General features: G+C 37.1%; 1 protein-coding gene across 1 annotated transcript in view; it reads left to right on the top strand.

The window, feature by feature from the left end:
• Positions 1–27,698, top strand: part of CNTN3 (contactin 3) — a 336,227-nt gene that overhangs the window by 235,610 nt on the left and 72,919 nt on the right. The window contains exons 12-13 of the mRNA XM_017543319.2: positions 22,597–22,724; positions 24,347–24,522. Coding sequence (XP_017398808.1) covers positions 22,597–22,724; positions 24,347–24,522 — 304 coding nt within the window. The remainder of the gene's footprint in view (positions 1–22,596; positions 22,725–24,346; positions 24,523–27,698) is intronic.

Here is a 27,698-nt window from a genome sequence, read left to right as displayed (position 1 = left end):
AAAAAAAAAAAAAAAAAAAAAATTGTCGCCTTTAAATATTTCTGCAGCTAATGAGAAAACAGAAACCTAGTGGAATTAATTTGCCTGAAGTCACATAACCAGGATCAGGAGCCATTCTGTTTGACTCTAGGACATAACCACTAAGCTTTATCAGTGCCACGTTTTGTACAGGGAGCCCAGAATCTTTGAGGTGGTCTCAGTCGTTGAAGTCATAGAGTCCAAATTATTACTTTGGAAATGAAAGAAAACAAACAAACAATAAAACCTTAGGCCAAGAAATGTGGATTTGCTTTTCTAAAATCACAGTGTCAGATTGCACATGACCAGGTTGAACAGCTTTTAGATTATAGGCCCAAAGGTATATTTAGACGAGTTGGTTACAAGAGTACAATCTGCAGTTCATCCGGTATTTAACCGAAGATACCTTCATTAAAAGGCACTCACAGCAAGACAAGATAAAATTGTGAACTGAGTGGTTTGACACAGTCCAACCAAATGCTCGGCTGCACAGAATAGATTTCTGGAACAGGAGGTTAATTAGTGATTTGGAATATGATTTCTTAAGCTAGTTTAAACAACTACAGGCTTGTAGCACAAGCTGGTTAATTTTGGCTATGCTGAAAGTTAACTCTTCATATGGAACTGTTGACATTTTTGTGTTCACAAATTTTTTAATTGATTCAATAATATACACGACTTAAACAGGGATTGTTTCCCGTGGACATCAATGGTTTGTGCAACACTAAATCAACTTATCCTCACAGTAGTAAATATAGTAGGTAGAGGCTTTTAATCTTAATTTATAAAGGGGATAAAAGGATTAAGAAATTTAGCTAGAGATATGTAAGGAGAGATTTATCCCCACATTGTATAGTGATGGTGCTGGGGAAAGTATATAAGTTCTAGAATCCAACCTGGAATTTCTGATTTAGCCACTTAATACTTTAACCTATTCTTAATACAAACATAGATTTGTAGCACAAACTTTATGCTGGAAGTTAACTCTTTCTTTAGAACTGCTGACATTTTTGTGTTCAAAGATTTTTGAACACAAAACTTTAGTGTCATTAGATCAGGTATGTAATACCTCTGAAACTCCGTTTCCACTTCCATGATACAGAGATTATATTTCCTTCCTGACATAATCACTGTAAAATAACGATTTAGCCTGATATTTGTACATATACATGTACTGATCTATAAGAATAAGATCATGTTATAAATAAAATTTGAAAGTAAAAGTGTTTGAAAAAGAAACGTTTTGTTTGTTGGTTGGCCATTCATTGGTTGATTGGTCACTGTGAAGGCTGCCTAGACACTCCATTCAGCAGAGATGCAGGCCCTGCTGTCTTGCTGCCCTGTCACCCTTAACTCATGAACCAAAACTGCTTTTTAGGGGCCAGCCTCCCAGCGACATCCCAGGCAACAGCAACGAGGAAGGTAGAAATAAGAATACACTTCCTTCCCTGTAAGAGCCTTCCCAGAAGTTGCATACAATACTCTTCCTTATGCCATACTAATCAGAAATTCATTTCCTGGCCACACTTAGCTGCAGGAGAGACTGGAATATATAGATTTTTTTTTCCTGGATGGGAATGAGCCCAATAAAAAAAATTGGGAGTGTGTTTTTAAGGAGAGAGAGGAAAATAATTGCTAACCCAGCAGTGTCTCATGGTAATAAAAGGTAGTTCTCTGTCCCTTTCAAGCCTCCTGACATTCTGCTTTGTATGATATATTTCTAACATTTCCCCTATAGATCATAAGCTTTTGTATATGAAGATATCCTTGGAAGGAGCGAACATATTTAAAAGAGGGTCCATAGTGTTCCAATCCTCCCTAGATCTGTGGTTTGAATTTTGTTTTTATCTTTTTGGACAGCAAAAAACACTGATGAGCCAGGGCCTTGATGCTTAGGGAGAAGCCTGCTAGAAGCAATTATTGAACAAGTTGCAGACTTGAACCTTCTCCAAGTTCATGGGAAATCAGAGCGGCCGCAGTCATCACTTGGCAACAAAAGCCCCATATCTATCCCTCCTGACTTGGTCTGCAGGCTTCAGCCAAATCAGAAAAACACGTTAAATGGTAGATTTATTGTGGTTGTTAGATCATGGACTGTTACAACTTTAAAAATGCAGATTCAATCTTATTTGAAGGACAAATGAATTCATCGGTGCATTCAAGAATAGAAGACAAAATTTTTGATGGGATATTTTTGACAAAATTTGAAATCTTTTTTTTTTATTTTTAGTTTCTTTTTTTTAGTAGGTTAATTTTGGCTTGTCAATAGGAAACTTATGATGAAAGCTTTCTTTGGCCTAACACAGGGGCCACTGGCAATACATTTTGATTAAGCCAATATTGTATATATGTATCATTCAAGGTCTAAATCAGAAAACAATCAAAGGTTTAAATACTTTTTTAAATAATTGGATAAACTGATAAATGGGCCTGCTATGTAAATCATATAATATATTTGAATAATCATAATACACCTTGTTTGTAAATTTTTATATTAGCACAGTAACAGCTTTGCAATTATGAATCAGCCGTGATAATGTGGCTATTGGTCAGTGAGGCATCTAAATTACAGAATTGTTTTTGAAGAAATTAGAGTTGTTTCTTTCAAGTACAGAGAGCATTTCAAGCTAGGGTAGTAAATGGATTACTGCCCAACAGGTCTTCAAAAAGCTGCTCTGAATAGATAATAAAGGCTTATCCTGCAAAAAGTGATTCCTAGGCTCTCACAGTTAAATTCACATTTGGAAAAAACCTTAAATACCTACTATATGCTAGGCACTAGGCATTTGTTATTTATCAGATACATCTATGCCGTTGTTTATAACTTTTCAGGGTAGACAGCAAGATAACAGGGCAGGTACAATAAAACTCAATTGGCAAAGTACAAGATACTAAGGGATCACCTGGGAAGGCTCTATCTTCAAATTAGGGATCAGGACAAGTTTTCTGGATAAAGCGATGTCGATGTCTGCAGCACTACTTGAAAGATGACCTGGGTTTTCGCCGGAGAAGAGTGTTCTAGGCAGAAGGAACAGCATGTGCAAAGGCACAGAGGCCAGTCATGGCTTGGGCACTGCCTTGGTTCATTCAGGCTGCTGTAATAAAATACTAGACTGGGTAATTTATAAATAACAGAAATGTATTGCTCACAGTTCTGGAGTCTGAGAAGACTAAGATCAAGGCATCAGTCTAGTGAGGGCTTACTCTCTGTTGCATAGACAGGGCCTTGTTGCTACATCCTCACATGGTAGAAGGGGTGAGGCAGCTCCATCTAACCTCTTTGATAAGGGCACTGATATTATGCCCCTATTCCTTAATTCTTTCCCAAAGCCCCCCACCTTCTTAATACCATCTCAATGAGGATGAGCTTTCACCCTGAAATTTTGGAGGAATATATTCAAAGCATAGCAGGTACTTGAGTAACTGATTGTTCAGTGGACCTCCATTTTAAGGTGCCATAGTGGGGAGTGTGCAGAGAGAATTGGGCAGTAGAGGGAAGCAAGCAGGGGCCTTATTGTCAATGACAGTGTACACCAAATTAAGGAATTTGGGCTTTGTTCCACAAGTGCTGGAAGGCAACAGAATAAAATAAAAGTAGAAGAGGTACAGAATAAAATTTCTGTTTAAGAAAGAGGACCAGCAGGGTGTGGTGGTTCATGCTGATAATCCCAGCACTTTGGGATGCCAAGACAGGTGGATCACTTGAGGCCAGGAGTTTGAAACCAGCCTGTCCAACATGGTGAAAACCCATCTCTACTAAAAATACAGAAATTATCTGGGCATGGTGGCACATGTCTGTAATCACAGCTACTAGGGAGACTGAGGCATGAAAATTGCATGAACCCAGGAGGTGGAGGTTGCAGTGAACTGAGATCTTGCCACTGCACTCCAGCCTGGGTGACAGAGTGAGAATTTGTCTCAAAAAACAAACAAAAAAAAAGGACCACTGGTGCCAGCAGATGGGTTGAAGTGGTATCAGGACCAAAGGCAAGATCCCTTGTTAGTAGCAGTCCACCAATCTGAGCAAAACGGTGTTCAGCCTGAACTAAAGAAATGACAGTGGGAATGAAGAGAAGCCTTGAGGAGTCTGAGAAAATGTTACATCAACAAGACCTGTTGATTAGATGCATGATTTGAAGAGGACAGGAGTCAAGGATAAATCCTAGATTTCCAGGTTAGGATTCCGGGAACATGGCAGACCTTTTCAGTGTGATAGGGAACCTTATAGAAATGGCAGAAATGAGGGCAAATAGGATGTTCAGTTTGAGACTGGTTGAGTTTGAAGCACCTATTGAAAAAACGACTGGATATATCCGTGCATACAAAGGTTGACAGAATCTGGAACTTAGGAGAAAGACTCAGGCTATAGAATAGAGATTTACATGTCATGAGATTGGAGATGGTAGCTGAGCCGTTGTAGTGAATACAAGTTTCTGGGAAGGGTTGATGTCATTAAATGGTACAGAGTGTACAGCTTGCCTCTGAAACTTGCACACACAAGTTGTGAGTAGAGAGGACTGTGTTACTATCTCATTTAGTGATTTAGTGATTGATTTATTAAGTAAATGTCAGGTTAAGTCACCTGGTGCTAAACTATTCTAAACTTCAGAATTACAGGCTTTCAGTATTGAGTAAAGGTTTTTCTTTTTTCTTATTTCAGCTTATTGTTTGGTTTTATTTCATATTGGTATTATCCAATCCAATATTGGGTAAAGTTATTCTTTTTTTCTTCCTGCAGCAAGAAACATTACGGAATAAACAGAAATGTCCTGCCTTTTTAGTATTCAATAATACTTCACCAGGAGTCAGTGTTTTTGTGCTATTTATTCATTCATTTAAATCCACCTATTTCCAAAAAAGACAAATCAAAATCGTATGTTTTGTCTCTTTTAAGGAAACTAAAATTGAAAAAGACCTTTGAGAATATGAACAGGCATGGTTTGTGAGAAAGAGCCAGTGAGCCTATTTTAAAGATTATTTAACTTATGTCTATCACTTAGTGGTACTTAAAACATAGTAGCTAATTATTTTTTTAAATAAGGTCCTTCATTTGAATGCTATTGCTTATAATAGTAAATATTTTATTGCAATAACCTCAGTTCAGAAGAAAGTAAAAGAATGCCTCATTGCTTCTAATTAACACATTAAAATTATTTTAAATGTTTTATGCAACATTTAATACTATCAAAATTTAAATGCCTTTTAAAGAAAGAAAATGTAAAGTTTTTTTTTCCAGCTATGAATAGCCATAACCTAGGCATTGTTTTTAAAAAGTATTATCAAATCTTAATGTATTTCCTACATATAGATAAAAGCTGGCATTAAAATGTAGTAAGCATTATATGCTGTATTACTACATTTATATGACATTTTTGAAAAAGGAGCAATTTTAGGGAAAGAAAATAGTGATCACTGCTTGCCAGAGGCTGAGATTAGGTGAAGAGGTTGATTCTCAGGGACACGGAGGGATTTTTTGGATGAGGGACCTGCTATAGCTCTGGATTGTGAGAGATGACATGACTGCATCTGTCTGCTAAAACTCACAGAACTGTGCATCAGAAAACGGTTTATTATACTGTATGTAAATTATGCCTTAATTTTAAAAGTTACATGCAATTTTACATTCATCTCCACCCTGATCAGGTAGTTCCATATAGGAGTTTAAAAGCTCAAGACATGCTCCTAACTGGTCACCTTTGCCATTTTTGAGACACTGAGTGATGTGATCATGGTGCTTACAAGCAGAATCTAAACTTTTGTGAATAACGAGGATGATTCAGAGCCAGGACTACTGATCGTTTCTGTCATTGCCACTCCTAGTGGCCACAGCCTCGCTTTGATAAAGATGTGTCTAGAAACTCTGTCACTATCCAACAAATCTGTTTTAGATGGCAGTTCCCCTTGGCTCAAGCTTTTTGGTGAAGAACAGGGATTCCTTTCCAAACAGTTCCTGTCTCCATCTCTTCCCACTTCCCCTACATTACCTGGCTCCTCTCCTCACAGTGGAATCTATTTTTCGTCATACTGTTCAAAATGCTGCTCCCATCTTTCTCAGCCTTCTACTGCCCCCTTCATCGAAAAAGCCTGACTCTATTTTAATCTTCCGCTCCTTCCATGATCTTCCCATCAAAACAGTTGTTCCGTTGCAACACTCAGGTAGGTGTGGAAGCTTTGTGAATTTCAGTGAATCTACCTTCAGATGCATAGCTGAGATCTCAGTGAGTCTTTTACTCCTGTATCTTACTTTAAATTAATCTCTAACTGTTGAACTTTGAAGCACTGGAAGAATTTTATTTCATATGTAGGATGCCATCACTTTTAGGAAACAGATTGATGTCCCTGCCTCTTGCCTGGAAGGAAGGTACTCCATGTTATTTACTAATTTATCGTATCATTATTTTCTCACTGGCTATTATGTCCAGCTCTGGGAATACATAGATGAATAAGAAACATCAAGAAGCCTTCAAAAAGCCCACAGTCTGTTTAGAATGTGGGTGACTAAATCATCAATTACAGTAGAATAGACTACATGATTAAGGTGACCGTGGAAGTTATTCTACAAACTGGGACATTTTAGAAGGGAAAGGGGGCACCGTTGGTAATTACCTCCAAGACAACACATATGTAAATTAGGACCAGCTGAGCATACTGGACACTGCCAGCCTGCCTCTAATGAAGGTGTTTATAGAGGCTGTTGCCAAATGGTCTTTTAAACCAGTAAGAAGCACAGAGAAGAGATGCTGTCTCAGTCCTGGGAAGCAGTAGAGCAGCTCCATGAGGGCAGAAATCTCAAAGGAAGGGATATAAAATGCAGCAAAGCAAAAGAGTAGGGAGCTGTCTAAACAGGAAGGATCGCTCAGGCAAGAGGCAAAACTGGGTATTTATTCCTTTATTTCAGTTGTGTCAGTGCCAAAGTTCACGTAGAATCATGAAAGTAAGAAAGCCTGGCTTGAGTTCTTCCCCAGATAGAAAACCATTCCTCTTCTTCAAAGGAGGTAAACATTACAGGCAGATCTGTTTTCTTAAAAGGAGGATTGATATACCTACGTAAATAAGCAGGAGTTTTAGAGAGTGGAGAACAGCCTCCTTCCCGACCTGGCTTCCCCAACGCATACCTCCATTTCTCTTATGCTTTCAGCTAGAAAAGGAAAGGGGTCCTTTGTCCATAACTGCCATAATCTATAAGAAGTTTAAGCTGATTTAAGAGTGAAGATAATCAGAAGAGTCAATGAAATCCCAGAGTTTGGGTTTGAAATGGAGCTCATGGGAAGGTGTAATAATCACTTTCTCTCTCCAATACCCCACACTTCACCACCAGCACATACCTACAAATCTTCCCCTATTAACCACTAGATAGCTTCAGTTTCTGTGTGGGTATTTGTGTCATTATTTACATGAATTATTCATGCCTATTCGGCATGCAGTATGCTAATTGCTATGCACATTATTCACTGTGTCAGATGAAGTTAAGCATACATTCTATTTGCTTCTTTAATTTTAGCCTATAGAAAGGGCAAAGCATGGAAGTCAGAAAGATGTGGGTCATATCTTGGCTGTGTCACTTGCCACCTTTGGGGTGTTAGACAAGTTACGTAATTCCTGAGCCTTGGCTTCCTTACTGGAAAATGAGACCAGGAATCCTCAGAGTTAGTCAGCTTCGTGGGTGGCATTTGGATGGCACACTCTCTTGTGAGGGATGAGTTAAAGAAATTGGTTTCCCTGATAGGCAGAGAAACCCAAGGTTTCCTTTGGACAATTTATTTCCTATTCTATCCCTGCTCCGTTTCTCTTACATTCTGGGGGAACCCCCTTTTGAAACCCTCAGTGGATTGCAAAGGTTGAAATAATGTGTGTGAAGTATCTACTATAATGACTTCTCTCTAGATGCTCAGAAAAAGGTTTCTGATGTTAATATAATTTTCATTATATATTTATCTATGTCTGTTATTTAATTTTAGGTTCAGAGGGCAAATGTGCAGGTTTGTTATCAGGACATATTGTGTAGTGCTGGGGTTTGGGCTTCTATTGAACCCATCACCCAAATATAGTGAACATGGTGTCCTATGAAAACATGGTTTTTCGATCCTGGTCCCTCTGCTTTCCTCCCCACTTTTGGAGTTCCCAAGGTCTGTTGTTTCCATGTTTATGTCCATGTATATCCATTGCTTAGCTCCCACTTTATAAGGGAGAATGTGCAGTATTTGATTCTGTGTTTCTACATTAACATACTTAGAATAATGGCCTCCATCTGGATTTTTGTGGCTGCAAATGACATGATTTTGTTCGTTTTATGGCTGCATAGTATTCCATGCTGTATATGTACCATATTTTCTTTATTTAATCCACTGTTCTGGGCAACTAGGTTGATTCCATGACTTTACTCTTGGGAATAGTGCTGCGATAAACATAGGAGCCTTGTTGGTTTTTCATTAGAATGATTTCTTTTCCATTGGGTAGATACCCAGTAGTGGGATTGCTGAGTGGGATGGTAGTTCTGTTCTTAGTTCTTTGAAAAACCTTCATGCTGTTTTCCATAAGGACTGAAACAATTTATATACCCACCAACAGTGAATGTGCTCCCTTTTCTGTGTACCCTCACCAACATCTATTATGTCTTGACTTTGTAATATAACCATTCTGACTGGTGTGAGATAGTATCTCCTTGTGGTTTTAATTTGAATTTTTCTGATAATTAGTGATGTTGAACATTTTTTCATGTTTCTTGGTTGCTAGTATGCCTTCTTTACTATTACTTAACTGTTTTCATCATGTTGCTCAGATGCCTTCAGAGTACTAAGTCTGGGCTGAAAATAAAGGTAAGCACAGACCTATCTTTTTTAGAACAATAAACTGAATTACACATTATTTATAATACATTTAATTAATTAATTAAACTCCACCCAAATATTATTTTAAATAGATTGCTGACACATGGTCTCTAAAATTATATCAACTAAATTTTGCAGATAACCATGCAGTTCTTAAATCCATATTTCAAACTTGGTTTTTATGTATTATAGAAGTTAAGGCCACCTTAAAATATATTTTGTCAGTGTTATAATATTGCTAGGAGAACACAGGTTAATGAATCTGAATGTGCTAGGGATTAAAATCTACTTCAAGCCAGTTCATTGTTAGAACTGGATAAATAATTCATATCCTTGCCCAGTATAAATGTTTTATTTACAGGGAGTAACTACCTGTAGCACATTCTTTTGGTCATAAAGCATTTCTCACTCAGGCCCTAAAGTCCCACATGCATTTAACCATCGACCAATCCCTGTTCTGTTTCCTTGCTCTCACTTGAAATTCAAATAAAAAAAATACTGATGCAATTGTAGGAATGTGCAATATCATTAAGGGCTAATTTTGCATTTTTTTCTTCTGATATATTTAAGATGGGGGAAAATGGAGCTTACTCTAGAAGTAAGAATATTGACTTTTAACAAAATCAAGATACTGTATAAGAGTACATATATCGTTACCTTTTGAATAATTTTGAAAGAAAGGAGAAGAGAAAAAAAATCAGAATTCTCCTTGTATTCCGCATTTCTACTCTTGCAGTTTTCTCTAGCTGGAATGTCTTTTCTACGCAGCCTAGAAAACCCTTACATATCAGTCAAGGTCCAGTTTTATTGTTACTTGCTATGGGAAGCATTCCTGACGTGGAATAGACAAGATTAATTGTTTTCTTCTGTTTTACTCTTTTGGTTTCTTTTTTTTTGGCGGGGGGGGGGGGGGGACGGAGTTTCGCTCTTGTTACCCAGGCTGGAGTGCAATGGCGCGATCTCGGCTCACCGCAACCTCCGCCTCCTGGGTTCAGGCAATTCTCCTGCCTCAGCCTCCTGAGTAGCTGGGATTACAGGCACGCGCCACCATGCCCAGCTAATTTTTTGTATTTTTAGTAGAGACGGGGTTTCACCGTGTTGACCAGGATGGTCTCGATCTCTTGACTTCGTGATCCACCCACCTCGGCCTCCCAAAGTGCTGGGATTACAGGCTTGAGCCACCGCGCCCGGCCCTTTTGGTTTCTTTATATATCCAGTTGTATCACTTAACAAAGTGTATTATGTCTGTTTTTGCAGTAAACCATCTTACCTGTATTCTTGCAAAGCCTTCACCTTATCCCTCTTTGTACCCTCAGCCTCTGCTCTTACATGTTTGTTCATTTCAACCTTCATTTATTCATCAAATATTTATTTAACATTAGCTTTTGCTGCATAACAAATCACTCTAAAACTTTTTTTAAGAGGCGGAGTCTTGCTGTGTCACCCAGGCTGGAGTACAATGGCATGATCATAGCTCACTGCAACCTCCAACTCTTAGGCTCATGTGTTTATCGTGCCCTGCCTCCAGAGTGGCTGGCACTACAGGCATGCACCATCACACCTTGCTAATTTATATATGTGTGTGTGTGTGTGTGTGTGTGTGTGTGTGTATTTTTTTTTCTTTTAATAAAGATGGGGTCTCACTGTGTTGCCCAGGATGGTCTCAAACTCCTGGCTTCAAACGATCCTCCTATTTCTCCTTCCTGAAGTTCTGGGATTACAGCCATGAGCTACCATGTGCCCTGCTAAAACATTGTATTGTGTAAAGCAACAATCATTTTATCATCTCTCAAGGTTTCTGTGGGTCAGACATTCCAGCAGGGATTGGTTGACAAGGCAGTATTTGCTCCATGTGTCTCCTGTGGTTGCAGTATGATGGGGGCCAGAGACAGCAGCTGGAAGATAGGTATACGTTACACTCTTTCCTCTCATGAAGCCCAAGGCGTCTGCTTGTGGTCTCTCTGCATAGGCTAGTGTGGGCTTCCTATGCTATCATAGCCTCAGTGTGTGTCATAATGCCTACCTAGGGCAGCTAAAAGCATTAAGAATGAATATTCAAGCTAGGAAGGTGGAAGCTGAATTGCCTAGGCTCTGAAGACACCAACCTTCACTCTCCCTGCATTCCACTGGTGACTAATGAGTCACAAGGCTATCCAAATTCAAAGGGAGAGGAGTTAGACTTTACTTTTTTTCCCCTCAATTTTGTTAAGATATACTTGACAAGTAAAAATTACATATATTTAAGGTGCACAAAGTAATATTTTAATATATGTATATGTTATGAAGTCATTATCACAATTAAGCTAATTAACATATCATATCTATTACACCCACATAGTTACCATTTTGTGTGTGTGTGTCTGTTGATAACACTTAAGATCAGCTCTCTTAGCAATTTCAGTGCAATTTACTATAATTCCCAAGCTGTACACTAGAGCTCCAAGTTTAACTCATCTGCATAAAGGAACCTTTGTGCTTTGACCAGCATTTCTCCAACTCCCCCATCCTCCAGCTCTGGGCAATCACCATTTGACTTTTTTTTTCAACTCTAAAACATTACACATATAAGTGAGATCATACCGTATTTTTCTTTCTATGTCTGATTTATTTCATTTCACATAATGTCCTCTAGGTTCGTTCATGTTGTGACAAATGGCAGGATCTCCTTTTTTTAGGCTGAATAATATTCCATTTACATATGTACCACATTTTCTTTATTCATCCATCAATGAACCTTTCAATGGGAGAATGGCAAGGATTTAGGGGAGTGGGATTTAGGTTGAGAAATACTGTGTTCACCTTTTGGAAATGCAGTCTGGAACACCTGCCATGTGTAAGACTCTGAGTATACCGCAGTGAATGAGACAGACATGGTCTCTTCTTCATGGAGCTTGCATAAGGAACAGAAAGAATATAAATAAGTGGAAAAAATAATTTTTTTAGCCATAAAGAAAAAGAAAGGATCATTATATGGTAGATTTCAAGAAATGCTTTGTGGCTTGGGCTCAGTGGTTCACAACTATAATCCCAGCACTTTTTGGGAGGCCAAAGCAGGGGGTAGTTTTGTTAACACTTGAGGCCAGGAGTTCAAGACCAGCTTGGGAAACAGAATGAGGCCCAGTTTGTAAAAAAATGTAAGAAATTAGCCAAGCATGGTGGTCCATACCTATAGTTTCAGCTATTTGGGAGGCTGAGGAAGAAGGATGGCCTGAACCCATGAGTTGGAGGCTGCAGTGAGCTGTGCTCATGGTGTGGCACTCCAACCTGGATGACAGAGTGAGAACATGTCTCCAAAAAACAAAACCAACCAACAAACAAAAGCATTGTTTAAAAAAATAATTTTTTTAGCAGAAATTTAAATAATATGCAGCCAGTTGTGCCAACAATTGGGAGAAGTGCCTTCCAGGAGGGGACCCCAACTAAGGCAAAGCCTTTGGGGTGGGCGGAAAATGGACTTATTTGAGAAACAAGAAGGCCAGTGAGACTGAAGTGTCATGCATTAAAAAGGAAAGCAATGAAGCATGAGTAGAGCCTGGAAATGGGAGTCCTTGAAGACCGTGATTAAAATGTTACATTTTATTGAAAATGAATGACAAGTCATTTGAGGTTTTAGAGCAGAGATATGACATGATCTGGCTAAAAGATAACTCTGGCTGCACTGTCGAGGGCGAGTTGAGGAGAGAAAAGAAAGAAACAATGACTCTGATTAGGAGGCAACTCATAGTGGTTAGAGCAAGTTTCCGGAGACTTGGTTTAGGATCACAGTAATGGAAATTGAGAAGAAGAGGCTACGTATTCTTGAGGTAGAGTTGTGTGAATTTGTACTCATGATACAATGTTTCATACCCAATGATCACATTTTATGTCATTGTGCATGAATTATACAGCTCCCAACTTGGCCTTTAGATTGTGTCTTAAGGATAGGGAATAACTGTTACTCATACTTGTATTTTCCAAACACTTACTGCATGTTAGGTACTCAACAAATATTTGTTGAAGTGCATTTCACTCTTTCTTGGACAGCTTCCCATGTCTTAAAAGTACTTATAATTTTCCAATTTAATTTATTGCAACTATTTCTTAGAAATGTAAAACATTGATTTTTTTTTATAGATTTCTACTTGAGGCTTTCTATTAAAAAATATGGAGTGTGCTATATTTTAGTATGTTCTTCCCCCTCCCTGAAGCCCTTCACAGAAACAGGTGAGTGGATGGACGGACAGACGGACGAACGGATGGATGGATGGGTGTCAAATGAGATGTTGAGTGAAGTGCCATTTCCATTGCACTTCCATGAAAAAGAAATGAAAATGCAGATTGATAATGATGATTTCTGCCTTTCATCTTCTGATGCCTGGAGAGGACTTACTCATAATTTATGATCTGTTATATACAAAGTCTATAGAATTATTACATTGAGATAAATTTATCACTGCCTCACTCAAAACAATTTATTTTGTACTTTGACCTATTTTCCACTTCGTGATCTTATTTGTGCATTTTACAATTCTGTCTTAATACAGATTTCATTGCTAGAGTAGTTTCTATGGGAAGATAGAGTATCTGACCCTTTTTCAGTCTGAAATTCTTTTAAAAAATCTATAATTTAGGTGAGATATATAAATATCTATTCTGTTTTGGAAGAGATTATTTTCTAACCTTTTACATTCAAATGCTAAAAAAGAGATATCTTTAACTTTAGCTTAAAAATTATTTTAAACACTTCTTTTTTCCTAATATTTATGAATTTACTCAAGAAAATCATAGTATTTCAGTTTAATAACATTTTGTTTTTTAATTTAGATAATTTTATAAACTTATGCATCGTTGCATTTATTTCTTTATTACTTATCCTGCTTTTAATAACTTTATGTCTTCTGGTCTATATCATTTACTTATATGATGTCATATTTCACAAATAATTTGAGACAGTTTATCAAATAACACACAAAGTGAACACTGAGGAGAAAAAACATGCCAGTGCTCCACTTGCCTAGAATGTAAGTTTCTTTGAACAGCATAAATCCTCACCAGGGAATCTTTGTTGTTGATGACAGAGCAAGGTCCATGTTGTAAAGTTAATAAATATTTGTGGAATGAATGTATGAAGTTAGTTTACAAAATATATACCAACTTAGTGGAGATCCACAATTTTGGCTGAGAGCTTTGTGGTAACAAATGAGCCAAGAAAAATACTGTTAATTAACAATCCACAGTATCTATAAGGTAAAATAAAACCATTTAATAAGGAGATACCCAACTCTTTCTGGCCAAGAAATGCTATGTGTGTGTCCAAATCCAATGGATGCCTACAGAGAGGACACTAAGTAACATAGTACTTACACTCCTTGCCCTTAAAGTAAAATACAATCAATTTTAAAGGTTAATTCTTTTACCACTCACAACTTAAGGGTAAGTTTGAATATTAACACTCAAGACTCTTGAGGAATACATAGGCCACATTTCTTTTAGCTAATTTGCCATAAATATTATTTCTCATCATTTCTCATTATTTCTCACACATGTTTTTTGTAAGGCTTAGAGTAGATATTATTTCAAGGTTATGCTCAGAATCAAGAACCTGAGATACAGAGAAGGTGCTGCAGTGCAAATGAAGAGTCCGATACTTAAAAGAGTCTGTTGAACTAGCACTAAAGTTTCTATTACCTTAAGAAAAGTGTGTTAGCCATCCAGAACCTGCACTTGACTAGATGACGATAAACTCTCTGCTTGGAGGAGGGACAAAAATGCTTAGGTTGTCAGGATTGAGATGTTACTGGGAAAGCAAATTGAAGCCCTCTCTATTGTATGAGCAAATGTGTGACTCAATACCCAGGTTCTTGAGCAACATTACCATTTTGTTTTAAAGCTAGATAATTTTTAAGGAACCCATCATCAAATGTACATAGTCATCATAAAAGAAAAAGTCAACAAAGCACTGCTAGAAAGGCTAGCGCTGAGCAGCTAAGACAAAGAAGTTGCAAACATACTTCTGTGTCATTGGATGAATCGAATTGCTAGCGGAGGTTCTTAACCTGTGGCCCATACATCTTAGACGATCTGTTCCCCTCCTCAGCTGTATGAAAACTGTTATGGTTTTATGTGTGTGTGTGTGTGTGTGTATGTGTATGTGTGTGCGTGCATGCACGTGCACACACATATTTGTTTTACAGAGAGGTTTCCCAGATTTTTCAAGTACTCAAAGAACTTTGTGTCCTAGAAAGGTTAAAAACATTGTGTAAGGTTGTAAATGAACCACTTGAATATTGATGGATATTAATAAAAGCAGAGGACTTTGGAATTGAAATAAAAGGGCAAAACTATCCTATCTTGTAAGAGCTCAGTGGCAGGGCAAGATGTTTGTTGGACCACTCTTGATCTGTGATAACACCTTGTCCTCTCTATATAGAAGATTATTTCTGAAATCTTCATATTTTTTGAGACAACAAATATTTATTGAAAAAAAGCTACTATGTGCAAAGCACCAATATTTCATAACTCGTATCCTTTAAGGGTTTGTGAACTCTAGCTGGGAATTAAGGATATTACACAGAATTATTAGCTAAGTTACACAACCTAACTTAAGTATGCATAAGAAACTGCTGTCTCCAGAAATCTTGGCAGCAGGCATTGTACCATCTTGTTGGGGCAAGTGCTGGGATGGGTGAACTAATGATCATTTCTATCTTTTTGCTGTAAATCAGAGTCTGAAGAGGGAGAGCTCAATGGACATAGCTTAGAACACTTTCTCTCAAAGTGCAGTTCCTATATCAGCAGCATTAGTGTCACATGGGAACTTGTTAAAAATGCAAATCCCTTTGCCCCATCCCAGACCTAATCTGACAGTGGGCCCAACAGTGGGCATTTTAAAGAATCCTCTAGGTAACTGGTACACAGTAAAGTTTGAAAAATACTGACTTATATATCTAGCCCATGGCTAGGATAGAACAAGGCACTGTGATTCATAGCCCTACCAAGACTGCATGCAATAGGGGCAGAGAATTCCTCAAGGAAGATCAGTGTTGGTGTCCAAAGAATGAGGAATCAATTCTGGACAACCAAAAATGCAAGTGTCTCGCACTTTGGCATTAGAGTGGAATAACTTTCATTCCAGGGCTTCTAGTCTCTAAGCAGAAGGACAACCATTGGAGTAACATTTGGGTCTTTCTTTAATGACTCCCCAGAGAAAGTATCTGTCTCCTGAATTTCTGTAGAAGATCCTGTCACTGTAGCTCAACTTTTCCCCTTCTTTCTCTTTGGTGTCTGCTGCACATAGAGAGTGGATGTATTTTGCTGTTGCCTTTACCATGCAGTAATGGGGCCTCCCTTACAGGGAGGGCCTAGGGTTGTCTGCCTGTGCCAGGCAGGTTAAGCCTGCCTAATTCTGGAGTGAAATATCAGGAAACCATTGTTGCTCACCTAAGCAGTATTGCATCAGCTTTATCTATAATACAGCTAACAAAGCCAACATTTTTATTTTCCCTGATTAGACTCATATGTCTCTCTCTGAGGCATAGAAGAATAGTGCCAAGGATGTGGGGCCTTTGAACCTTAATAATTATCCCCTTTGAAGTTTCCTTTTAATACATAAGACATCAAAGAATTATTTGTCTCATTTGTCTGTTTTCCTTTGTTTGTGTTACTGCTTCATGCCTCTGAGTATAATTTTTGCAAAGACTCCTTTGTATAAGAATGCAAATGTTTCAACTGGAGTATTGCCTGCGCCTCATAAATTACTTAGATGATAGTTGTATATATTCATTTAGACTGGAAATCCCCTTATAGGGGTCTTTTCTTGTATAGGTTTGAGTCCATTTTAGTAGGAAAAACTATTCAGTCATTGTCATAAAAGTGATTTTAGCTCTAAATATATTTGTCATGATAATATGCATTTATAAAGAAACATTTTATAGAAGTGAAAATGTTCCTTTATTGATTTTCCTCTTATGAGTATGTGGAGACGTTAAATGATATGAATTCATTTTCTTTCTCTAGGTTATAGAGTGGTGCCAAGGCCCGTCTTCTCTAGGTGTCTGTTTCATAGAATGTGTGTGTTCAGCACAATCACAGAGCTGCTTGTTATTAGCCTGGTACTTACTCGAAGTTACGATAATTAACTGCTGATCTTCATTTGCTGCTTCTTTCCTTGGAGATTTTCTAACCAATAAATCACTATGCTAACATTGTTGAATTTATAACATGAAAACCCAAAACAGGATAGGTAGAAGAATAAAAACGCTAATACTGTTTTCCTAAATACTGTTTGCAGGTTTTCTTTGAACTCAAGGGGGAGCAGTTATTTCACCAATAATGTGGGGGTGAGAGAAGTTGTAAATGAGAACATATACTGTGTGCTCTTTTACTCTGATGTTTATTTTCTCATATATTTTCATCCGTGTATATTTGCTTTTCTTAACTGTCATTGTTTATCCTGTAATATATGCATTGTGAGTACTTTTGTCTTATGTCTAATTGTAAGCATCAATCTCTTGGAATATGTACTTAGCAAGTACCATCTAAAATAGCCTTGTTATTTTCGATACAGCAGTTTAATCATTACGATCTCATGTGATCACATCTCCACAGAGATATGCTTCCTGAGAAAATGTAGAGTTGCAGTGTGTTTGTTAAAATTCAAGTTGAATAAATTTCTGTAATAATCAGAAGAATATAGGCAGGAGAAAACAATATTTTCAGAACTCCTGCTTTACCATCCATAATACTTCATATTTTTCCCATTCTAAAGCACACTGCCTTATTATGGATGTTTAAATGTCATCATAAAGTACAGGTCAGTGTTGCCTAGACAACAATATACTGTATGAACAAACAAGGTTTTTTAACAATCATAAATTTAATGTCGTCACTGAATTACAGCATAAAGCCATTAGAGCAGCTTAAAGCAATTACATTTACTTATCCCAAACTAACCGTAGACTGCCGAAAGTTAAGTAAATAATTAACCTCCTACTACAAAAGGAAGGACCAGTAAAAAGGTACACATAGAGGTATATTATAAAACTGATCAAGGAGTTAAAAATGCCACAGTGATTTGAATTGCACCATTTCCCTAAGCAAACTGCATTCTTGTATTCCTGAATGTTAATTTCATAAATTGTCATTTAACGTTTTGTGCCAAGACAAGAGTCCCTCATCATTATCTACATTTTCAGCTCCACCCATTTGCAGATAAACCTATTCTCAGAAAGCTTAAAAAGCAATTTCATTTATAGTGAAGTGGCATAAAATTTTCACTTTGAATCTCTGTAGGGAAGCATGGGTTATTGAAGGTTTTCTGTTGAGAAACAATTACTCCATCCATTTACTGAATATTGTTTATTTTTATGTTGTGTGAATGCCCTGTGGGCCGCTTAAAACTTACTGGAAGAATCAATTTAGGAAGAAAATACCCAATTAGTTTAAAATTTTACAATATACATAGGGTTTGCATTCTCTGAGAGTCAATATGTTTGCTTTGAAGTCTTTGTGTGATTCTGCAGATGTTAGGTTTTGCCTTTGAAACATTCTCATTTCGACATGGGCATGATTTGCTTGACTTGAAGTTTGCTTGATTAAAGTTACTAAACCTAATACACCAAAGGATTTCTAGTTCTTCCAGTATTTCTAGCACCCCTGTATTTGTAGTGCAAAGTTAGCTGTTACACTAATTCATTGCATAGAAGATACCTGAAATTACCTACCTCTGTTTTGTAGTTTTCAAATCAGAAGCTGTCAATTTAAGTTCAATAATTGTTCAGTCAACAAGAGGTATTTTTACTTTGCTTTAAGGCTTACTAATCATAGAAGTGGTAGATCCCCAACTTCTTGAAGCTTCCCATTCTAACTCTAACCTATAATTTAGGGCAGATTAATTTGCCTTGTTATTTAAATACCTTCACAACCTTTTGATTTCATCTAATGGCTTCTGGTATTTACATATTAAAATTCTTTAGCACATCTGCATTTTCTGTTTAATAACAATGATAGTTAAAATTCTTGAGCAATACTGTGGATTAAGTACCATTTTCTTTGGGTTTCATGGCTCCCAAATTTTATTGATGGGATTAGCAATCAGATGGGTTTGGAACATGATCCTTAATCGTGTTCCCTCTTTCCTTCTCCAAGACTTCTCTGTCAGTTTCCTCTCTCACTCCTTTTTTCCATCCCATTGTCTTCAGTCTCTCCCTCTCTATTGACTTATTCTCTAATACACGCATGTTTGGAGTTCTCTTATCCTGGGGAAAGGCATTTCTAAATTCTCTTTATCCAGTCTTCTATTGCCTTATCTTTTTTGCTGCGTAGATATAAACAACATTTCTACATACATGTACATAGTATTTCCATGGTATTCACCAGACCCATGGATGCTCAAATTCCTTATATAAAATAACTTAGCATTTGCACACAACCTATGCATATCCTCCCATATACTTTAAATAGTCTCTACTTATAATACCTACTACAGTTGAAACGGAGTGTAAACAGTTATTATACTGTGTTGCTCTGTCATTTGTACTTTTTTATTCCTGTGTTGTCATCATCTATTTATTTTCAAATATATTATATGTATTGTTGGTTGAATCTACAGAATCTATACATGCAGAACCTATAGATATGGAGGGCTAGCTACACACACACACACACTTCATACACTTATATGTGTGTGTATGTATGAGTCTGCACACTTTCTGAATCCATTTCCTTATTATTTATAAGGTGTCAGTACCTTGCAACCTAGCTTCACTAACCCCAACTCCCCTGCAGTGACTCTCTAAAGGGACATCATCATTTATTCACTTGACAAGTTTTATTTTTGAATGTCTACTCTGTGCCAGGCACTTTTCAAGGGTCTACAAATTTAGTTGTGAGTGAAATAGATATTTTCCTTGCCTCCAGAGAGCACACAATCTATTGGAGGAGAAATATATTAGTCAAATAAGCACACGAATATATACATGGACACTTGATGGGTCCTGTGAAGAAAGCACAGATAATGTTTTGATCAGATACAGGAAAACTGAATGCGACACATGGTTTCAGGAAAGTAAGTGAAGTCTGAAGAATGAATACAGATCAACCAAAGAGAGGAAGTAGTTTTTATAAAGGCCCTGAGACCAGAAGAAGCAAAAAACCCCGTGAAAGAAGGCTTATGTGATTAGAGAAAAGCAAGCAAGGGAAAGAATTCATGAAACCGTATGAAGTTAGAGAGAGGAAGAGGTCCTGATGTGAGGATATGGTTCAGGCTTAGGATATAGTCTGTATCTAGCAGGCAATGTGACACCAAAGTTGGGGGACGCTAAGCAATGTTTGCTTGGACAGGTGGAAGGAAGAGGGTGGGATCACATGATCAGATTGACATGTCTAAATTTTTTCTCTGTGTTCCTTAAAACTTCCAGTCCTCCTATCCTAAATTTTTATTTATTTTTACTTCTCTATAGGGTTTCTTCTTTACGTTATTATTACATACTTACTAGGAAAATCTTTGTTGTCAAATAGGCTAAGATACAGATTCTTTTTTAAGTTATTTGATTATCTCTTCCAATGAAGTGATAGGAGGCATTTCACACCCAACAAAAGGCAAAATTTCAACCCTCAGGGTCCCACAAGGAGAATCAGAGAGAATCAGATCAGATATATCCCTTTTTGTTTTGTTTTGTTTTTAATTCCTAGGAAAGTTCTTGGAATTTTTAACTTTTCCCTATAGTTCCTCAAGTTGGCATTCAGTGCCATGGTTCCCTGATTAGCTTTCTAGGTCGTTGCTCTCAAACCTTTTTATTTTAAATATATCTTAACACAGTTTAAATAGAAATGATATGCACAACAAACCATAACAGATAGCTCTACCCAGGATCATGAACCTGTGTGCTAGCTCTAATTCCACCGTGATTTTCTCACTGAAGAAAGTGTAACTAGGATACAAGTGAAAGTGAATATTAGACTATAAAGAAATATATCTAGAAAGTGATTGGTGGCAGTATCCTAAAGTCTACTGGAGGTGAAAAATATTTTGGATAAATATATACATACATACATACACACATATATGCATATATAAATAAAACAGAAAATCCATATCTTGTACATTTTTATGCAGAAACTCTTGTAGTAACATTTTTGAAACACACCTAAAAACTTTGCAATAAACATTTTTACAGATTGAGATCCTTCATTCTATTGTCCTCAGTATTTTCCTATTTACTTTACTGAATGGCCCAGAATTTGGAGGCATTTAGTTACCACAGTTTGCATATATGATGCCATGCTGATATTGGGGTTACAAATATTTTTAAGAAGTTTACCATTCATTTTCTCTCATATGTCAAAAATAGGAGCCATAAAAGAAAAAAGTTACTCAAGTGTTAAATGTATGATGTGGATAGTAATTATTTTAGGAATTCAAAGAAAGGTGATAAAATTATGAGTAGACAAATTAGGGCAGGAAAGATACAGTGATCAGATTAATGACAGGTTAATCCCATCTCATTCTTTTTTCTTAGTTCAAACGACACCTCTTCTAAGAGGATTTTCTGAAGCACCCTATCCTGGAAACTCTTCCTCCTAAAGTAGTTATTCTATATTGTATCACCCTTCTGAGTACTTCTCAAAAATCAGAACTTCCCAATTTTACTTATTTAGTTGATACATTTTGGTTGTTTCCCCACCCAAATCTCATCTTGAATTGTAGCTCCCATAATTCCCACATTTCGTGGGACGGACCAGGTGGGAGATAATTTAATCATGGGGTCGTTTTCTCCCATACTGTTTTGGTGGTAGTGAAAAAGTCTCACAAGATCTGAAGGTTTTATAGGGGGAACTCCTTTTGCTTGGTTCTTATTCCGTCTTTCCTGCCCCTATGTAAGACGTGCCTTTCACCTTCCATGTGGCCTCCCCAGCCATGTGGAACTGTGAATTGATTAAATCTCTTTTTCTTTACAAATTACCAGTCTCAGGTATGTCTTTAACAGTAGCATGAAAACAGACTAATACAGCTGTCTATGCCACTCACTGGAATATTACTTCCATGAAGGTGGGGACTTTTTGTCTTGCTCACCCCATAATCCCAGGTTCTCTTACAGTGCCAAGCATATGTAAAGCACTCAGTTATATTTCCTTTAATTAGATGCCTAAGCTTTAAGCGCTCTAAGTGTATACTCAGAAACTCTAAAGTAAGGTTTATTGGATTTGCTCAGGCTCTTTTCACTAGCTCAGAGGGGACCACCCAAATGTTCTTTGGAACATTTGGGTTTTTACTGGATCAAATGTGACTCTCTCAGTTTGTAGTGAAACACATGTAGCTTTCTCATTTCTCATATATTGTTTCAAATTTAAGGCAAATAGTGTTCTGCCTACTTTGTATTTCTTTTAAATTGATTAGGCTAACTCCAGGAATAATCTACCACAACATATGTTAATATTTTTGAAAAACATTTCATGCTTAATTGGCAAGTGCATCCTTCAATTTAGGTGTAATAAGTAATGATGAGTAAAAACAATGAACAAAGTTCAAACTGGTAGAGCATCTTTTGTCATCAAACACTGTGTGTGTGTTTATGTGTGTGGGTGGGGGATGAATGTTCTTTTATCTTTTATTTTTTTGTATTCCCAAAAAGCTAAGGACTGGTCGATCATGCCTTAAAAATATTAGCTTAAGGCAACACATTTTTTAAGTGTGTGTGTGTGTATATATATATATTCATTTACAAAAAAATGGCTATGATACATTTACTTATCTTATTTGACTTTTCTGTAGAATTACTTTGTTAAAAGATGGAGGACTCAAAATAGCCAATGTGACTAAAGCTGATGCTGGAACTTACACCTGTATGGCAGAAAACCAGTTTGGGAAAGCAAATGGCACAACACATTTGGTTGTCACAGGTAGGTGCATTTCTTAAATATTGCTTTATATATGGATTTACTGCAAGATATATTATTATGGTGAACATTACTATGTTTTCCACAATGTGCAGTACATTATAAAGCTAGAACCTATACTTGCACTTACGTTACTTTTAACAGGTGAAAAGTCAAGGAAACAATATTTCCTTAGCACAGCACAATGTGTACCAGGGAACATACTGGTTACTGTGCTAGGAAGATGAGCAGTAAGAGTTACAAATAGCATATGTTGATCTCCTTCTATTTTATTTTTAAATAAATTTCTATCATGTCGAGTCTTTTGAATACACTTTGTCTTTTTCATTATAGTTGATTTTTTCTGGAGATGTTCAAGTTCAGGAAATAACATGATATAAATAAGAATTGCTTAAAGTTGTGGATATATTTTGTTCATTTATCCGTTCATGAAAACATTAGAGCCCCTACTCTGTGCCGGTTGCTTGGGCTGTATCCTTGAGCACATTGTCACTAATACTGTCCTCATGAATCTTACCTTCTGTAAAAGGAGAAAGAAAATAACAGTAGGAATAAGAAACAAGAAAATTATTAGAAGGCAAAAATTGTAAACAATTAACAAAGAGGCACATAGTGGCAGAGCTATGTTACAGCATTAGTAACACAATGATCAGAATAAACCTCCCTGAGAAGGAGAGATTTGGACAAAGATTTCATGGAGATGAAGGTGTCAGTTAATAGATTTCTTGGTGATAATTATGCAAGCAGTTTGTAGACTTCTTCAGGAGTTTATTTCAGTTGTATTGAAAAGTAGAGCTGCTGCAAGGTTTTGAACAGAGGAGTGCATGATGTGAAATACCTTTTGATATATCAGCAGGATGGTTATCAGGACCTGGATGAGGGCAGGGGGTTGGGAGGACCAACGCCTGGCTAGACTGAGTTAAACAGGGAATTAACTAGCATAGTTGTAGACAACATGCATAAATGACTCTTTTGAAGACTTTTAGTCCAACGTGGTGCAAAGAAGTGGGGAGTAGCAGTGGGAAAATGGGGTCAAGAGAATTTTAATTTATAATAGGTAAATGGAAGGTAGGTGGTGACAACAGGGGGAAAGAAATACGTAAGTGGACATTTGCACTGGGGAAAAACAGACTTTAATTAACATTTTAACATAAGTACCCCTCCTGTTTGTACCTGTTCTAGCATTTTTTTTTTGTATCTTTCAAATCCAGGCTACCATTAAATATCTGTTTAGATTTTGATGGTGATGTAATTTCTAGTCAAAGTTGGTGAAAACACAGTATTTTCTGTTTCTACCCCTACATTTCAAAAAACAATAAAACTAAGCTGAAATTGATTTTGTTAATAGTAGTACAACTCTTGTTTACACCTGATTTTAATCTTTAAACTTACATGTCGTACAATTCAAATATCCTAATTTCTTTAACAAGAATTTGTGGAGCCACTGAAATGTAGCTCTGCATCAAAATGCCTATTATAATGCTGAAAATTTTTAATTTTATAGATGTATGAATATTTATATGCATCTACAGGCATACATGGTGTGTTAGATGAACAGCCTGCCTGTGCAAATGTCTTTCATCACAATAAAATGCTGTTTTACTTAAAAATTATTTCCCCAATAGAACCAACGAGAATAACTTTGGCACCATCTAACATGGATGTTTCTGTTGGTGAAAGCGTCATATTGCCCTGCCAGGTACAACACGACCCACTGTTAGACATCATCTTTACCTGGTATTTCAATGGGGCCCTTGCAGATTTTAAGAAAGATGGATCTCACTTTGAGAAAGTTGGTGGGGTAAGTTGTGGCACTTTCCTCATACTTTTTATATTGCACGCGTCTCTGACACATTGCCTCTAAAAATATCTGACATATAGGCAATGCTCTAGAAAATGTTTTCTAAGTAAGTGGTTTTTGTTCAGTGGTTCTCAATTCTGTTTTCATCTAATTTCGCTTTTGTAATTACCAAAAAATGAACACATTTACTTCAACCTATACTTTCAATTAAAATTCATGTATATTGTATTTATAGTAAATGTGACTTTTCGTTACATTTTTTATTTGGTATCCTATGGAAAGGAAGATTTTCTTTTACAGGTGTTTATTTTCAACAAGACACATATGCGATGAATTGGGAGAAAGCTGCACTTACTAAGTGTCTCCTCCAGGTGCTTGATCCCAATTAATGTGTCAGGCCAGGTTGTGTCATCACCGTTAATCTTCACAATTGCACTGGACATTAGCAGTAAGACGCTTCATTATACAGGTGCACAAACTGAGGATTGGAACAGTTTATTACCTTACCCAGAGTCACCCAGCTACTTAGTGGTGGAACTTCAAGCCCAGATTGGTGTGTTTCCATGACACAGATGCTTTCTAATGATTCACTCCAATCTGTATCCTCTTTTGTGATGATTCCACATTAGAAAGAATTATAGATTTTAAGAAAAAATTGTCCCTTTGAGGAGAATGGTCAAGAAGTGGCTCTGTGCTGGTGAGCCACCCAGACTAAGGGTAAGCCTCACAGCATGTTGATGAATCTGGAATTACAAGGCCAGCTTCCCTATGGGTCTGTTTGCACTGACTCGAGGACAGCTTCATCGTTTTGTTAAAGAAGTCAGTGGTAGACAGTCAAGTCTGGTTTTGTCCTTATGGACTTTACATACAGGCCTCAGTAAAGCAGAAAGCCACATGATGGTCAACTCAACTGTGTTCGTTTGACAAAAACTTCTTATTAAATGTATGTACTTGTATACATTAACATGTTAAAGTATGAAAATCATATGCAACTTAAAACCATGGTATTTTGAGTTGAATCATGTCCTCCCAAAAGATGTATTCTTAATGCCCCATACCTCAGAATGTGACCTTATTTGGAAATTGCCTTATTGTAGAAGCCCTTCGTTAAATTAAGATGATGTCGTTCTGGATTAAAACGGGCCTTTATTCAGTATATCTGGTGTCCATATAAAAAGAAGGCCATTTGAACACAGATACACAAGGAGGAGAACACCACGTGAAGCACAGACACAGAAGAGATGGACCAATTAGGATGAAGGCCCGGAATGGAGCTGTGCTGCCATGCAAACCAAGGAATCCCGCGGGCTACGAGAAGATGGAAGAGGCAAGGAAGAATTCCCACCTAGAGATTTTGGAGGGAGCCTGGCTCCGCCCACACCTTGATTTCAGCCTTCCAGTCATCAGAACTGTGAGAGGATACATTTCTGTTGTTTTGAGCCACCGAGTTTTTGGTGGCTTTGTTACGGCAACCTTAGGAAGCTAGTACAGAAAAAGAAAAGTTTTTAAAAGAAACAGGGAAATTGAGATGTTCAGATACCTCGCCACAAGTAAGTATAATTTTAGTACCCTTTTTATCATCCATTTTATTCCATTTTGGAAATACTTTACTGTTCTAATTGTTCTGATTGATTCACGGCTTTTGAGAACTTCACCAATTGCTAAAATCTTTTAACTTTCCTTTCACTATTGTAAATGTCCATTTATTTTTAAATTGTCACTGATTTTTTCTGTCATGATAGTAAAAGGCACATGCCGTATTCTGAGCCAGCTCTCTCCTCCATACCCAGGCTGTCTTACAATTTACAATTTCTCCTTCTTTGGGCCTCAAAAAGGAGAAGGCTAAAATGTTACTTTCACAAAGACTCCTTACCTAATCTGGGAAAGGCTTCTCTAATCCAGCTCTCCTGATACTTTTAATTATTAAAGAATTCCATTTGAAACATTAGCCACCTTTACCATTATAATGAAGATAATTATGTTTGTGATTGATTTCTCAGCTGGATTGTTAGCTGTTTTTAATAGTGTATCCAATACAGTTCTCTCTGTCTTAGCTAATGCTAAATAAATGTGTAATGAAAGACTGAAAAATCCAAAGTAGTTTGATTGTAATATATGCATCAAACAGTTACAAAGAAACAGTAAGACTGAGCCAGATTTCAGCTATCTTTCAGAGAAGCTTGGAGTTAAGAACGTTTGAGTTTATAATGTAATTTAACTATCTTGATTTACATAACACTGATAGGTTCTACAGAAGGCAGAAAGTCATCTCTGTACAAGTCAGGTGCCTGAAACGTGAAATTTCATAAATTAGTGCTGTCACTTCCCAATTCTGTTCTTTCTCTAACATGCTAGTTCATGGCCTATGAATTTTTTATTGACTTATGCCATTAGTAACTTAATATTCTTCCATCAGTATAAAACAGTAAGCCATACAAGATGACATTACCCTTAAGCACAGGCAATTAAGTAAATCGGTTTTCTGTTGCCTCCAAAGGGAATCATGTAACAAGTCTTGTCCTCTGATTGTGTATGCATTGCAGCATGCACATTAATACAAAGATAGTCGGCTTGTCTTTTTCCCCAGTGGGTTCATAGATATATCCTGTGTTTCCAAAAGCAGCAAAATGTGAACAAGGAGGCTAGTAAGTGGGAAAGTTGCCTAGAAAGGTAGATAGTAACAGCCATGTTTTAAAAAGGGGTTAGGGATAGTTCAGATTACAGAAAATAAAATTCATAGCTTTGAACCGAATCACCAATTCTTGGGACTATGCTAAGTAGTCAACACTCATTCATTTCTTTAAAAAGCAAAAAAAACAGAACTTTTAGAAAAAGTGCATAAGCTTAGAAAGCTCCAAAAGTTTAAGCCAGATCTACTTTGTAGATTTGAAATTGTGCCAAAGGAACACGATGACACCAGTCACAGACTTTTTCACAATTGGAACAATACATTCAGAAAAGCTTTATGAAACTAAGTGTCCACAACAAATTGGCACATCACAAAGGATGAGTAGGGGTCCAAAGACAGGTTTCAGTCTGTGATCATGGGGAGAATAAAAAAGTCTTATCATTAAATCAGCAGGAAAAGACTTCCACTTAAGTCCCTGTTTGCCAGGAAAAGCTCAGTCACAGGCACATGTGGTGTGGTTATAGAAGTGGGGGATTTGTATTCAGAT

This window comes from Cebus imitator, unplaced genomic scaffold, assembly GCF_001604975.1.
Source record: "Cebus imitator isolate Cc_AM_T3 unplaced genomic scaffold, Cebus_imitator-1.0 Scaffold152, whole genome shotgun sequence".
In the NCBI taxonomy this organism is placed as follows: Eukaryota; Metazoa; Chordata; class Mammalia; order Primates; family Cebidae; genus Cebus; species Cebus imitator.
The sequence above is the reverse complement of the archived record's forward strand: the minus strand, read 5'-3'. Positions and strand labels throughout refer to the sequence as shown.